This window comes from Heptranchias perlo, chromosome 12, assembly GCF_035084215.1.
Source record: "Heptranchias perlo isolate sHepPer1 chromosome 12, sHepPer1.hap1, whole genome shotgun sequence".
NCBI lineage: Eukaryota > Metazoa > Chordata > Chondrichthyes > Hexanchiformes > Hexanchidae > Heptranchias > Heptranchias perlo.
The window spans coordinates 22,433,824-22,449,395 of record NC_090336.1 but is presented as its reverse complement, the minus strand read 5'-3'; the positions used below and the strand labels follow the sequence as shown (position 1 = coordinate 22,449,395).

Genomic DNA, 15,572 nt, shown 5'->3' with positions numbered 1-15,572 from the left:
ACAATTGTAAACAATTTTACAACACCAAGTTATAGTCCAGCAATTTTATTTTAAATTCACAAGCTTTCGGAGATTTCCTCCTTCCTCAGGCAAATGTTTGCCTCCTTCCTCAGCCCTTGTCCTCTTTAAAATGACAAGGGCTCCTCCAGGAGGGAATTGTGGGCACGGTTGCATTGTGGGAGTTGTAGTCCAGTGTCCCGCTGCATTCCCAGGGAAGCGTCCATGGACTACAACATCCGCAACGCATTGGGATTGATACGCATGCGTACTGGATGCGGGACCTCCCCAGAGACCATTAGAGCATGTGACCGAAGGCCGAGTATAAAAGTGGCTGTAACGTGACTGTCTATTCTAGAGAGCGGAGGTGTGAGGTAAAGAGTTGTAAACTTTTGGAGAGACTAGCAATCGCAGGTTAAAACGATTTTAAAAAAAAATCTGTTGTATGTGAAATTGAAAGGGGAAGTCAGTTTGTGTGAAGCTTTCAAGAAAGCGATGTCCCTTTAAATCCCACGGTATAAACTGCTGTCAGGAAAAAAATAGAATATTTTAACACTAAGTTTCACACCTGTGCTTAAGCAAAAGTATGCCATTTGGTTTACTGTTAGAGGAAAGGTCCCTAGTGCTTTATTAATGCATTTTTTCAACATTTCCACAAGTGGCACTATGTAATCAAATTGTGCAATGGCTTCATAAGCTATTTAAAGAGGTGCTTTAGGAACACTTAAAACACTGTAGTTATGCAGATACTTGAATGTGTTTATATCTGTAATGTATTTACCACCAAAATTAGTAACTTCAATTTAATTCATAGGTGTAATTTTCTAAAGTTGTATAGATTTCATGTGATCAGTTTCTTTGATACCTGCTCAAGGGAAATTGTTTGATGTCAGTTGCTGTTCAGCAATTCTGTAATTGGACAACTTGTGTACTCTTGGGATCTGGCAAGTTTACTTTGGGGTTGTCACCAGCTATGAGACTTGTGCTGGTGGATCTTGTGTGATATGAAAGTAGTTATGATGGCTGATAGCTGCTCCTTCTAGTATCCAGTAACTTTGCACAGACTTACTTTCTAGTCTGTAAAGCTCAAAACCACACCATATGGTGCATTTACCCACTTAGTTGTGTGCTGCTGTTTAATCATCTTAAAGTCCACTTGTTTGTTTGCTTTTAATTTAAAATCATTATAGTTCTCTTTATGTTCCACAAATGGAATACAGGTGAGCTGTTATTTTGATCATGAATAACTCCTGCCACATTTTTATTCACAGTAAGATTCTAATAGTAATCTTGTGCTGTTAGTTATATTAAGGAGAAGGTCATTCTTGGGCTAAGTGATGTGAAATATGTAACTGCAAAAAATGCTTAAATTTTGTTTGGAGTGATTGTGTACAGAGAAAATTGACTTAGATTTGCATAAAGGCTGTGGCATTGAGCCATATGGATCAGAAAGTCCAAATTCAATCTGTCTGCTTAGTCAGCTGGGTACCACTTTAAGTACTATAATTGGCCTCAATGTCCCAAGGTTGGGGTGATGACAATTAGCCAGGGTTCCTGCTCATGATGCTCTTCCTCCAGATAGAATTGATGTCTTTTCTTCCCCATGCTGACACTTATTGACTAGGTTTATCTATGGACAATGGCCACTTGAGTGGGTACTGGATGCCAGTGTTGATATCCTACCCCTGGAAGTGTCAGCACACTTACAGGAGGGAGGGGAATAGCATATGTCTAATTTGAGTTGGATGTATGGAATAGACTGAATAAGTAGTTGTTACAATGTGCAGCACTCTGGTTTTGTCTAATTTTTCTTTGTAAAACTGACTTTTTTCCAATTTTTAAAAATATGCTAATGTTTTGTCTTTCCCCCATTTGTTTACTAATGTTGGGGTAGTGTTCAGCCTCAGCTTAGTGGTAGTACTCTTGCTTCTGAGTCAGAAGTTGTGGGCTCAAGCCTCACTTGAGACTAGAACAGATAATTTAGGCTGACACCAGTGCAGTGCTGAGGGAGTGCTGCATTGTTGGTGGTGCTGTCTTTTGGATGAGATGTTAAACTGAGGCCCTGGGTGGATGTAAAAGATCCATCACTATTCAAAGAGGAAGAGTCCTCCCAGTATTCTAATGTATATTTAACCCTCAACCAACTTTTTTTTACATTTAAAAAAAATAATTCTGACCATTTATCATGTTGCTGTTTGCAAATTGGCTGGCATGTTTTTCTACATTGAAACAGTGGATACACTTCAAAAGTACTTCATTGGCTGTGAAGTGCTTTGGGATGTCTTGAGGTCATGAAAGATGCTATATAAATGCAAGTTTGTTCTTTCTGAGGCTCTGATGTTGGCAGCCATTTGGTGCCCTGCCCAATTGACAATTTGCATTGGCCTAGACAATATCAACAGGCTCATCAATCTTGGGGGCACTGTAACTTGAGTGCAATCTGTTATTGTACAATATTTAAATGTGCTGTTCTCAGCAAGAGATACTGGAGTTCCTTCTGACTATTCTTATTTTAGTACTCTAAATGCTACTGGGGTTCTTTGGCACAGCCTGTGGTTTGAACTAGGGACTTTACTGGTCTATATTGTTCAGTATCACAGATGATGTATTTACTGCCTTCATTGTAATGAACAGATGTTAAGTTATGGATGCTTGGAGGATTGGCAGTGTTAGTGGAACTGCACCTTAACATGTCAGCAACTTCAGGGGGGAAAAAGGGTGAGAAAATTGACTTTTTTTTCTTTTTGTTGGTGTACAGGGCAAAGATGAAGAGCAGCAATATGTTTTACCTTATCTACACCTTGTCTCTCCTCCTTGGTCTACTTTGCATAATATTTGTGACTGTCTGGAGTAAGTGTTACAGGGGAGGATTTGCCTGGGATGGAACGGGGATGATGTTTAACTGGCATCCTGTCTGCATGGTGACCGGGCTTGTTCTCTATGGGAATGGTAAGCTTGGAATATGTTACATTCTCTGATTTGCTGATGGTACTTGTCTCCAGAGCTGCACTGTATTGTCTGCATAAGTGACACTAACAACCTTCCCGACCTCAAACCTTGCTTCCTATGAACATGATTTTTGATACTTTTATCAACATTTTCCATTAAATCTTGCTATGACAACTGTCACTGTAGTTGCAGGTTCTGGCCACTTGGTGGTTCTGGAACAAGATTCTGAAGTTGCTCAACACTAGTTGCTATTTATTTTTAAAGTTTACTTTTCATCAACTGACCATAGGCAAATGCCACAGGCATTTTACTGGTATATTAAGTTGTGAATGTGTGATCAAACCTGTAATGCAATCTAGTAGTTACTGTGTCTCTGGCAATAATTTGGGTTCAGGCCTGTGATATTGGACATGACTACGGATATATATATAATTAAAATCAATGTAAGCTTTATTTGACAGACTTTAAAATCAACAAGCAACAGTTCATAACAGTTAGGATATCTCTACTGAGGCAACCTTACTTAGCACAGGACACAGCAATCATAATGATAACCTCCTCTGTCCGGGGAACAGCACCAGCTGAGGTCTGTCCAGAGGATTCCTGTACTCCACCTTCTAGGTGGAAACTCTCTATTTTATACCTTATCATTGGTCCCATGGGTATATGACTCAGCATTTTTCACCAGTGATATCCCTGCCTGTTCCAACACTTTTTTTTATTCACTGTCAAATCAGATATTTTCCTTCTTGCAGCCTAACACTTCAGGCCTTGTACCTCTTATCAACTGGTCCCAGTACCTTATTGCCCAGTACATACTTTTTTTGCAGTGGTCAGTTATCTATCACTGGAAAGCACCAGCAGCTGTGAAGTCTCTTCCATAATTATGCAATTCCTCTTAGCACCAGTGTCTGTTTCAAGCTCTCTTGACCTACCCATGCTAGCTTTGCCTTGTTCTCTCACTGCATATCCCTACTATGCCAAGTCAACAACCCAAGTTACTTGTATCATATCTTTTTTCCTTGGGTGCGACAGCTAATTCCCCCTTCACATGCAATTGCAATAGTGGCCCTTTTGTTCTAACTTTGATTTGGAGGTTACACTATCCTGTTAGACAAGAGCTGACAATTGACAATACTGCACTATCTCAACTACTGGTGAACTTTCATAAACCTACTTTAATTGAGTTACAGGATCCCTGTTGCTGTTGCCCTTATAAACACTTTTCTGTACTCAGTTGCCTTCATCAGGTTTTATTTTATTTCCCAACGCACCCCAGGATTTATTTCCCTCTAAAATAGGCTGGAGTATTGCGAAGCATGACCTCAGGATGTTCCAAAACACTTTACAGCCAATGAATTGCCTTTGTAATGTAGGAAATGCAGCAGCCATTTTGTGCACAGCAAGGTACTACAAACAGCAATGAAACAAATGATCAGTTCATCTGTTTTAGGTGTTGAGGTATAATTGTTCTCCAGGAGAACTCCCCTGTCCTCTTGAATAGTGGTGTGGGATTTTTATGTCCACCTGAGTGCAGACTAAGCACACAAAGCTGAGATAGGAAACTCTTAGAGCAAAGCTTGTGTAGTTTCAGTGTTAACAAAATAAGTTTGTGTTTGAAATGCAGTTCAACCTGTCATACTGAAGTATGTTTTAGATGCATATTGGTAGGGCAGGTTCATTTACTTGCTAGTTGTGAACAGATGGTAACTCTCATGGTTAAATCACATCACTGGGACTAAATACTGTTGTGCCACTTGAGTGAATTGCAGCAATACAGCATAAAAGTGGAAATGGGGTTTCAATTCTAGTGGCTCCAGTTCTCCTACCAGGTTGAATCTTTTTGAAACTTAAATCTTTTGCTGTTAAAGGATGGTGCAGAATGGAACACTTCTGGATACCAGTGTGGTCTTCAAGGAGTTCTTGGTTAGATGCAAAGTCAAGCTTTTTCTACTTTTTAAAAATGAAATTTAAAGATTCATTGGCTCTAACTTTGGATGAGCACTACTTACTGCATTAATGAAATTTCCCATAGCCAAGCTGCAGACTAATTGCTATTGGGGACAATTTCATGCTATGTCCATGAGAAACTGGATTGAGATTGCTCCAAACATGTTGATTTGGGATCCTAACAGACAGGAGACTTTCATCATATCTTGGGTTGATGATGGCTGTTGTAGCCCAAGCTCTTGCAATATCCACTTAATCCAATTGCTTCTGATGCAAACATCTTAAGCAGATAGTTCACTTTTATCCCTTTCACCTGAGAGCCCCATTGCTTCACCTAAGTCTAGTTATGGATTCAAGTCTTTCTCTAGGATTTAAGGACATAATCTTAGCTGACTGCCACACATCAACTGCATTGTCAAAAATGCCATCTTTTTGAAATGTTGAGTTGTGGCCCCATCTGCCTGATAAGATGGATATAAAGGGCCCCATGACACTTATTTTTTCCAAAGAGCAGGGAGGTCCTCTGGCCAGTGTTCATCCTTCAACAAATACCACTAAAATAAATGTAATTGCTGTGTGCAATTTGTCTGTTGCCAGTGAAACAAATGACTTCAAAAGTCATTGGCTGCAAACCACTTTAAGAATGGATGAGGGTCTCATTTGATTCTGCTCTTATCAGGAGGAGCCACTGATCATCAGGAATGGATACCCTGACTTTCCTACCCAAGACCAAGGCTATTGTGGCCTGATGTATCATCTTGAGCATTCTTTGTGGAGATAATAGCTTACTTGAGATACTTTGCTGAACACCTGCTTTGTCCCTTGTTCCATTCTTGTAAACTACTGAGTTTGCAGTTGTACTCTAGATTCTATGCATTGCTGTTTCTCCACAGTTCATGTGGACATATAGTATGAAAATTTTACAACCACTATTGTGCTTTCATAAGTTTCTTGACAATACTCAGACTGAATCTGAAACCAGTATTGAGCTCTAGAAGTGCTGGTTTATAAATGCTCTTAAGCATTAGGAGTGAACTGTATAATTCACTTGAACTTCAATATGTTTTATGATAAGTGATGCCCCTTGTTATAAAATACTGTAACTGTTTCCTTTGACTTTTTTTTCCTTTGGTGGTTTGCTTGTTTGTTTTTCCCTGCTATACTTTTTCAGCTTTTCCTTGCATTTCTTGAGCCTAATTCTGCTTTGAATCTACTATAGGTTATTTAATAGTTTAACAGTTGCTTGGGTAAGCTCTGCCTTGATAGGTGAAGGACTGTGGGACCCACCTTCAGCTGGGGAGCAATGTTGAGTGGAGCCTGGAACACAAGTTTGTGATGTGTAATGTTGCCTATAACTTGTTTACTCAATCTAACTAACATTTAGTGATCTTTGCATTTTTTTTGCAGATGTAGTAAACTCAACCTTGTAGTAAACTCCAGCATCATTTATTTTATGCTTAAATGTATACTGGCCATTGGATCTCCTGTCAACTGCAGGTTTCCATTGCCTTGGCTGCAATCAGCTAACTTGATAGAGCTGGGACAGTCTGGTCTAATCAGTTACACCCTGCATTTTATCAAAACTCAGTGGTGTGATGCAAATTTATATTGTAAAAACCTGCAAATTCTTTTTGAAAGCATGCAAGGGCATCTATACATATGTAGATGTAAGTGGGAATGTATTCACATAGTAGCCAAGGTTTTCCATTTTCTGTGCTTACCAGCCTTTTCCCCCACTTATTTACTTTAATGAGCAGAAAATCACAAGCTGGTGAGCACAAAAGTGGAAAACCACAGGCAGTGTTTCACCATATGGGTAAATGATTTCAATAGTTTCCTGTTGGGTATTGAATTCAATTTGTACATAGTGTGAATGTAAGAGTAACTTACTTGACCCTTTCTTGTCTCCCAGCCATTCTTGTATACAGGTTGCCCTTCACCTGGTCCAGCAGCAAGTTGATCCTAAAGTTAGTTCATGCTACACTGAACCTTGGAGTACTGTCACTCGCTGTCATTGGGTTACAGGCAGCATTTGGGTTCCACAATAATATGCACATCCCCAACTTGTATTCCTTACACAGTTGGGTGGGATTTGCAGCAGTCATTTTCTTTAGCTTACAGGTAAGAAGTGCTTAAATTTTAGTTATTGCAGACCTTTCCTATAAACCTGTTTAAAATTTACCTCTAGTTGAAGGAAGTAACTTTGCCAACTTATTCCTACTGCCACTGATTTTCTGATTTAGGATAATGCCAAACCAGTTGCATTTTATTCCCTACTTCCCTTGATTTACTGAATATATGTATTGCATGTGTATGGTACTTTGCTATATATACCAGAATATCATTGGTTCCATCCCTGATGTCTGCTGAGTTTTCTGATCTCATCAGGGCTGCAGTAAAGCTGCTATTAATAATCTCTCTTCCCTGGGTTAGGGAGAGAAAAAACCTGCCCAGTTTTCCTACTAGTGAATCAAGCAACTCCTGCAAGTGTTTACATGTCAACACTGAGGGTTAGGCTTCTGAGTCCCCCTCGTCCCCATGGTCACAACCACCTGCTGTCTAGACCATTCCAACATGAAAAAGGCCACTTGGGTTATACTGCAACACCATTCCAATTAGGAATATAGGAACAGGAGTAGGCCATTAAACCCCTTGAGCCTGTTTTGCCTTTAATTAGATCATAGCTGATCTGTATCTCAACTCCATTTACCTGCCTTGGTTCCTTAACCCTTAATACCCTTGCCTAACAAATCTATTAATCTGTCTTGAAATTTTCAATTGACCTAGCATAACAGCTTTTTGGGGGTTTCCAGAATTCTACCATCTTCATGTGAAGAAATGCTTCCTGACATCCCTGAACAGCCTAGATCTAATTTTAAGTTTTGTTCCCTTGTTCTGGACTCCCCAGAGGAAATAGTTTCTCAATCTAACCCATCAAATCCTTTAATCATCTTAAACACCTCCAATTAGATCACCCCTTAATCTTATACTCGGAGAATACAAGCAAAGCCTATGCAACCTGTTTCCATAATTTAACCCTTTTTGCCCCAGTATCATTCTGGTGAATCTGCACTGCACACCTAAGGCCAATATATCCTTCCTGAGCTGTAGTGCTCAGAACTGAATGCAGTACTCCAGATGCTGTCTAACTAGAGTTTTATACAACCAAAGCATAACTTCCAGCCCCCTTAAGATGAGAGCTAACGTTCTGTGAGCTGCCTTTATTTTTTTCTACCTGTGCACTAGCTTTTAGTGATTGCTATACATGGACCCCTAAATCTCTCTGCTCTTCCACATGTTAGCTTCTCACCATTTTAGAAAATACTGATCTTTCTTGGGTCCAAAGTAGATAACCTCACACATCCCCCACATTGAACTCCATCTGCCACAGTTTTGCCCACTGACTTGATTTATCAATGGCCCTTTGTGCTGGCACCTGTGACCACTTGGGCATGGCACTGCTGTTCAACTTTGGGCTGTCTGTCTCCTTGGTTTACAGATAGGACATGTTTCTCCTAATCTCTGCCATGCCTATGTAATCTTATTACTTCTGTCAGTCTCATTTGAAATATTAATGTTGCACTGAAATTCCCCTCCAGTATATCCTTGTCATGTATCCAGAGAATTGGCAACTTCCCTTTTGTCATTTCACTTGTGACTTCCCACTTGTGGCAGCTCTGCTTGTTGACTAGCTGGAGTAGCAAAAGCACCCCAGCCTCTCTAGTCTTTCAACCCAGTGCACATAGTTGTGCATGATCATTACTCCCCATGAGTCAAAGTTCAAGCTTCAAACTAGGACTTGAACACAAATCTAGGCTGATGTTCCAGTGCAATGAGTGCTGCATTGTCTGAGGTGCTCTTCTTAATGAGATGTAAGATTCCATGGCATTTGCAGAGCAGAGTTCTTGTGTCCTAACCAACATTTCCTTCCTCAACTAACATTGCCAGTTGTAGAATCCAAAGAGCTTCTACAAATACATAAAGGGCAAAAGAGTAACTAGGGAGAGAGTAGGGCCTCTTAAGGATCAACAAGGTCATCTATGTGCGGAACCACAAGAGATGGGTGAGATCCTGAATGAATATTTCACATCAGTATTTATGGTTGAGAAAGGCATGAATGTTAGGGAACTTGGGGAAATAAATAGTGATTTCTTGAGTGTACATATTAGAGAGGGAGGTGCTGGAAGTCTTAACGCGCATCAAGGTAGATAAATCTCCGGGACCTGATGAAATGTATCCCAGGACGTTATGGGAGGTTAGGGAGGAAATTGTGGGTGCCCTAGCAGAGATATTTGAATCATCGACAGCTACAGGTGAGGTGCCTGAAGATTGGAGGGTAGCAAATGTTGTGCCTTTGTTTAAGAAGGGTGGCAGGGAAAAGCCTGGGAACTACAGACCGGTGAGTCTGACATTTGTAGTGGGTAAGTTGTTAGAGGGTATTCTGAGACAGGATCTACAGGCATTTGGAGAGGCAGGGACTGATTAGGAACAGTCAGCATGGTTTTGAGAGGAAAATCATGTCTCTCAAATTTGAGTTTTTTGAAGGGGTAACCAAGAAGATAGATGAGGGCGGTGCAGTGGACGTGGTCTACATGGACTTTAGCAAAGCCTTTGACAAGGTACCGCATGGTAGGTTGTTACATAAGGTTAAATCTCACGGGATCCAAGGTGAGGTAGCCAATTGGATACAAAATTGTCTTGACGACAGAAGACAGAGGGTGGTTGTGGAGGGTTGTTTTTCAAACTGGAGGCCTGTGACCAGCGGTGTGCCTCAGGGATCGATGCTGGGTCCGCTGTTATTTGTTATTTATATTAATGATTTGGATGAGAATTTAGGAGGCATGGTTAGTAAGTTTGCAGATGACACCAAGATTGGTGGCATTGTGGACAGTGAAGAAGGTTATCTAGGATTGCAACGGGACCTTGATAAATTGGGCCAGTGGGCCGATGAATGGCAGATGGAGTTTAATTTGGATAAATGTGAGGTGATGCATTTTGGTAGATCGAATCGGGCCAGGACCTACTCCGTTAATGGTAGGGCGTTGGGGAGAGTTATAGAACAGAGATCTAGGAGTACAGGTTCATAGCTCCTTGAAAGTGGAGTCACAGGTGGATAGGGTGGTGAAGAAGGCATTCGGCATGCTTGGTTTCATTGGTCAGAATATTGAATACAGGAGTTGGGATGTCTTGTTGAAGTTGTACAAGACATTAGTAAGGCCACACTTGGAATACTGTGTACAGTTCTGGTCACCCTATTATAGAAAGGATATTATTAAACTAGAAAGAGTGCAGAAAAGATTTACTAGGATGCTACCGGGACTTGATGGTTTGACTTATAGGGAGAGGTTAGATAGACTGGAACTTTTTTCCCTGGAGAGTAGGAGGTTAAGGGGTGATCTTATAGAAGTCTATAAAATAATGAGGGGCATAGATAAGGTAGATAGTCAAAATCTTTTCCCAAAGGTAGTGGAGTCTATAACGAGGGGACATAGATTTAAGGTGAGAGGGGAGAGATACAAAAGGGTCCAGAGGGGCAATTTTTTCACTCAAAGGGTGGTGAGTGTCTGGAACGAGCTGCCAGAGGCAGTAGTAGAGGCAGGTACAATTTTGTCCTTTAAAAAGCATTTGGACAGTTACATGGGTAAGATGGGTATAGAGGGATATGGGCCAAATGCAGGCAATTGGGACTAGCTTAGTGGTATAAACTGGGCGACATGGACATGTTGGGCCGAAGGGCCTGTTTCCATGTTGTAACTTCTATGATTCTCGTCCTACCCCCCCCCCTGCTGCTACCACTGAGGTCCACCAACTCAGGACAGACCTGGAAAGGAACTACTTTTTGCTCCATAATGAGGGGGTGACCAAACAAATGTCCGTTCACTTAATGGGTACAAATATGTAGGTTGTGCCTGCTACAATTGGTTTCATTTTGTGATGTTCTAACTTGTTCCTGCTTTGTTCACTAGTGGCTGCTGGGATTCCTGGCCTTTCTGCTGCCCTGCACTCCGCTCTGGCTTCGCACTGCTTACAAAGATGTGCATTTCTTCTTTGGACTTTGCATCTTAGCAATGACAGTTGCTGCTTCTCTGTCAGGAATTAATGAAAAGTTAATATTTGTGCTGTAAGTAAATTTTCTTCAGGTTTAATATAGCAAAATGTCTATCAATGTCTGAAGCCATGATCAATCATTCCTGATAAAGACATGTTTTTGCTCTTCATACTGAATACTGTTAATTGTGCAGACATTGACAAATATAACATCTTTTAGATTCTAGATTCCCTGATTGTTTAGTACATTTGCACTGAGTAGCTGAGCTGTACAGATTAGAAAGGCCCTGAATGAGAGGATGAAATTAGTTTGGGTTCCCAATTCTGATTGATATCCAGTGACCCCTACAGGAAGTGTCAGATGATGACAGGATTGGGCTTGGCTGTAATGCCCTGCATAGTCAGCCTGACTAGTCTTCTAGGTTCATGTGAATGCCCACTTGGATGTGGCACTAGGTGACTGGTGCTTGTGTAACTGTTAAGCAAGGCATCTGCCTTTTACAAGGGAAGAAATTTGACATTAAAATAGATTAGGCTCAGGCAATACATATGAGGGGGTTACATTTTCACCACCCCGTCACAAAACAAAATGGCAAAATTCTTTAGATGTGGTTGGCCATGGCTCTATGCAATTTTGGGAGAAAGGAGCAGAAATGAGATGTAAGAGTCAAACAATGGATAAGGTACTTATGCACCTTCTGTAACTACCTCAAACAGCATAACTATAGGGCTGGGAGCATGTTACTTGTCTACCCATTCTCTGGGGAAATTTAAGGAAGCAAAAAAAATAAAAATAGAGTAACTTAGACCTTCAATTGACTATATTGATTACACTAAAACCAGTATTCTAAAATGCTTCTATTTTCCTTTAGCAATGCTCCCAACTCTACTGCTCCCTACAAGAAGCTTCCACCTGAGGCATATTTGGCCAACATTTTGGGAGTGTTACTGCTGTGCTTTTCGTTGACCATAGCCTGGATGATCCTCAAACGTGAATGGCAGCGACCAAACCCACATGCATCTGCACTTAGCGATGCCACAGAGGTACTTTATTTAAACAATAATGCAGTCTCCCTGGAGCTTTTATTATTTGAACCAGCAGCAGTGTTTGCACCATTTATGTTTTGAAATGCCTATAACTTCTTTTTGTTAATAAAAACTCAATTCTAGAGTGCAGAAATAAATTCCAATGTTTTTCTCCTCTCCCCACCTCACCCCTTGTCCCCATACCATGTACTGATTCCTTGGTGAGTGGGCAAAAACTGGCTGAGATCTGCCATTGCTAATCTCAATGCCTGCTAGGTGCATGAGTGCCATAGTAGGGTGAGATGGGACAGATTGTCCTTTTGATAACTCCCTGCATGGGCAAGTGGCAAAGCTCAGCATCTCTATTTGGTAACTGGACAGAATTCAATTGGTCACGAGTTGATGAGTAATCTGGAAAAGCACTGTTTGCTTCATTGTTGACCACAGTGGCATCCAGTGAGGATTTCTATAATTACTCATCTATGTTGGAAATGCAGATGTATCTTAAGTACTTTCTACCATGTGGAAATGCATAGAATCAATGCTTTCTGTTCTTCCTAGAATAAGTGAGTCTGTTTCCCTGCATGTTGTTCTTAAATAAATTTTCAACTTTATTGCAAGATCTTATCCTGGAGTATTACCTGAAAGGGTGACATTAATTTCTTTATTCGAATTGAATGAAACATTAGAATTGCTATGAAGTCAATTTTTAAATAAGATTATACAAATTCCTTCTAGCATGCATTTTCTTCAGTGTTACTCTTAACAAAAAGCAAGAGTGCATAAAGAAACAAGAACTCCAGGAAATGCCAGAATGTCTACAACCTTGTAATTGACCTCTTTACAAACCCTTGGTTTACTTCACAACAGTCAAACTTGTAGCCTTAAAGGGACATACACACACTTGGTGTGGTATAATGTTCCTGTTCTTGTAAAAGTGGTCCTTGGGGTGGTTTGCCCCCTACATCATTGGACATGGTGAGTCTGAGGATGCTTTTTTATGTACAAGGTCTGCAGTATTGGATCATGTAATGCACAACACATTCTGTTGTTTTTAAGGCTACAGTCTAAATGAAGAGCCTTGGGCCAATTAGTTGAATTGTTTAAGGGAACAGTGAGGGGAAATCTAACAGCTCTTCAGGCTACATGACAGCACCCACAATAACTTGCTTTTATGTTTACTGAGGTTAAGTTATAAGCTGGACATTTTGACTTATGTTGGCATTTGCCTGGTCCCAAATAGCTGGTGCTTTTTAAATTTCCCAAGAAACTAGATCCAGGAAATGTGATGTGACTAACTGGACTTGTATACAAGTACTGTTCCTCATTCTTTGTTTAAATTGAAGTGATGCTGCTGTTTTTAAAACTCATCCAGGACTGAGCAAGCTGCAGCTTCCAGGCATGCATGGTAGCAGCTTTCTATAAAGGTTTGTCCCTAGAACTGACGTGCAGGAAAGTGATGGAGGAGCATATATTAAAACTTTTAAAGACTTTACTGCTTTTTAGATGGAGTGCTGATGAGCCTGCTGGAAGGAATAATAGTCCTTCAATGTGAGGGAAATGATTAACCTCAGTATGATATCGAAGCCAAAGTGCTTCAGCTGTTCAATTCCATTTGCCTTTTCCTTTGATTTTAGCGTACTCTTGCCCATTTTGAGTAACTCCTCCAGGTCCTCTAACACTTATGGTTTTGAAGCAAATATTCTCTCCCTGATTGCTTAGTGGGGAAATGCTCTGCAGGATGATACTAAACTAGCAACCAGAAGGTGCCAGGTTTGATCAATTTGTGCTTAGTTACCAATCTGGGTGACTAAGATCCACTTACCTATAGAAAGTGTGCACATGTGCTGGATGATAGCACTGAGCTTGACAGCGATCCTGCCAGTATTCACTGTCTAGCCTAGAGTAGCCACTTGGGTGAACATCAAGGGCTGCCAGCTCCTGTGGAACCATATCTCAGCACAAGTTGGTACACTCAGTAAATTCAGTAATTTTTTTCCCTGACTACACAAGAAAAATGAGTGGTCATGCTTGATGTTAGAACATCTGAGCATGTTTCATCTAAATCTTGGTTTAATTGGATTAATATGAAGAACAGTAATTTGATTTTTGGGTAACAATGGACAGTCACTAGATGTCTTCAGTGTACTTTACAAATGCTGCACAGTAAAGTAATTGTGGCAAAAAGCATTCTGCAGCAAGCAGCTTAATCAAATGCCATCTAATTATCTTAAGTATTGACTGCTCTAATTGTAATGGATGTAGCTACACATTGCCTACTGACTGAAATTTTGTTTTGTTTTTTAGCCACTGCTGACTGAAAACCAATGAAATTACTGACAGACTTCTAGATACAGTACAAGAAGCCTCTCAATATACTTGGGACTTGTGTACTAATGCTATGCCACTGTACTGAATTAGTGACCCCTGGCATTGATGGTCTTATGCTCAAAGTATTGATTGAAATGCACAGTAAGCAGCTTTAGCATTGCCACATTGTCAAGTCAAAAACCAGGCAGGACAAGGATTGGATCATGACCCAAGTTGATGTTTCCTTTGCTGAAAATTAATTTTAAATCACAACTCCTCTTCCTCCCTTAAGCATTAGTTAGTGAAGGAGAGTGGAATGGACCTCTATTTTTAAAGTCTTGGTGTCTGCTTTACAGTTTAGACTTCCAGGCAGCCTATTCAAAAACTGGGCTGTATAGGTAACCAACCTAATTAAAAGAAATATTGGGCTACAATTCACTATTCTGAGCAGCAACTCTAATTCAAGCATGATTAATGCAAGCAAGAAACTGATTTTCCACACAGTAGTCAAAGATTGGGCTTCATCTCTAGGGCTAACAAATGTGAATGTGTATGCTGACTGGCTACCATTGAAGCAGATTTCTATCACTGGAAAGGTATTTTCCAAGAAATTATTTTCAGGTCTGCACTTTTAATTTTGCTTCAGAATCACGACCCCTCTTTGCTTATAAAAATGAAATACTTAGAAGCTGATGTCTCGCATGCAGTTGGTAGAATAGAATAGCACATTGTCACTCATGTCTAGGATGTGAGTTGTAATTCCAGCATGGCCTTTGAATGAAGTTCTCTTCACTAGTAGTGAATTAGCATGCTGTGCTTTGACTTTGGAACTAGGCTTGAATCTAGCTCAGATTGTTGGGATGAAAGCTTCTTTTATGTTTAAGTCACTGTCCATAGTTGGGGTGTGGCCATAGCCCACATTCTTAGTGTTTGCATAAAATTGGCACTTGCAGCTACCAAATGATTTTAAAATTATGAAAAATGTCCAGCAGAAGTTGGTGCTGCTACAAGTTGAATTTTAGCTGCAGTAAAAGCTTCACTTTGCACTTAACTTACACTTTACTTGACTGCTTGATGCTGGCTCAGTAGTTTTTTTGAATGTACTCTGCCTGTTGCACAAAAAATAGAACTTGGGCAGGGAGGGGGAAAAGAGAAAAGCTAATGAGTATTATGACCAAAGACTATTTAAAACAATCAGAAAAACCTTAATTTTTAAAATGTATCTGATAATCATTGTCACTTTGTATTTAATGTATACAACAAGATAAAGAATTCCTTGTACTTGTGTTGTC

General features: G+C 40.3%; 1 protein-coding gene across 2 annotated transcripts; it reads left to right on the top strand.

Annotated features, from left to right (window-relative positions):
* The first annotated feature begins 281 nt into the window (after positions 1-281).
* On the top strand, positions 282-15,561 carry cyb561a3a (cytochrome b561 family, member A3a). Of its 2 annotated transcripts, none has more exons than XM_067993768.1 (6): positions 282-371; positions 2,756-2,946; positions 6,809-7,017; positions 10,863-11,017; positions 11,817-11,988; positions 14,278-15,561. In XM_067993768.1, the coding sequence occupies exons 2-6, from the start codon at positions 2,763-2,765 to the stop codon at positions 14,299-14,301; spliced, it is 744 nt and encodes a 247-aa protein (XP_067849869.1). In that variant the 5' UTR covers positions 282-371; positions 2,756-2,762; the 3' UTR covers positions 14,302-15,561. The 2 variants fall into 2 exon arrangements, with proteins under 2 accessions (XP_067849869.1, XP_067849870.1); XM_067993769.1 differs by having other exon boundaries at positions 302-411.
* Positions 15,562-15,572: the final 11 nt, after the last annotated feature.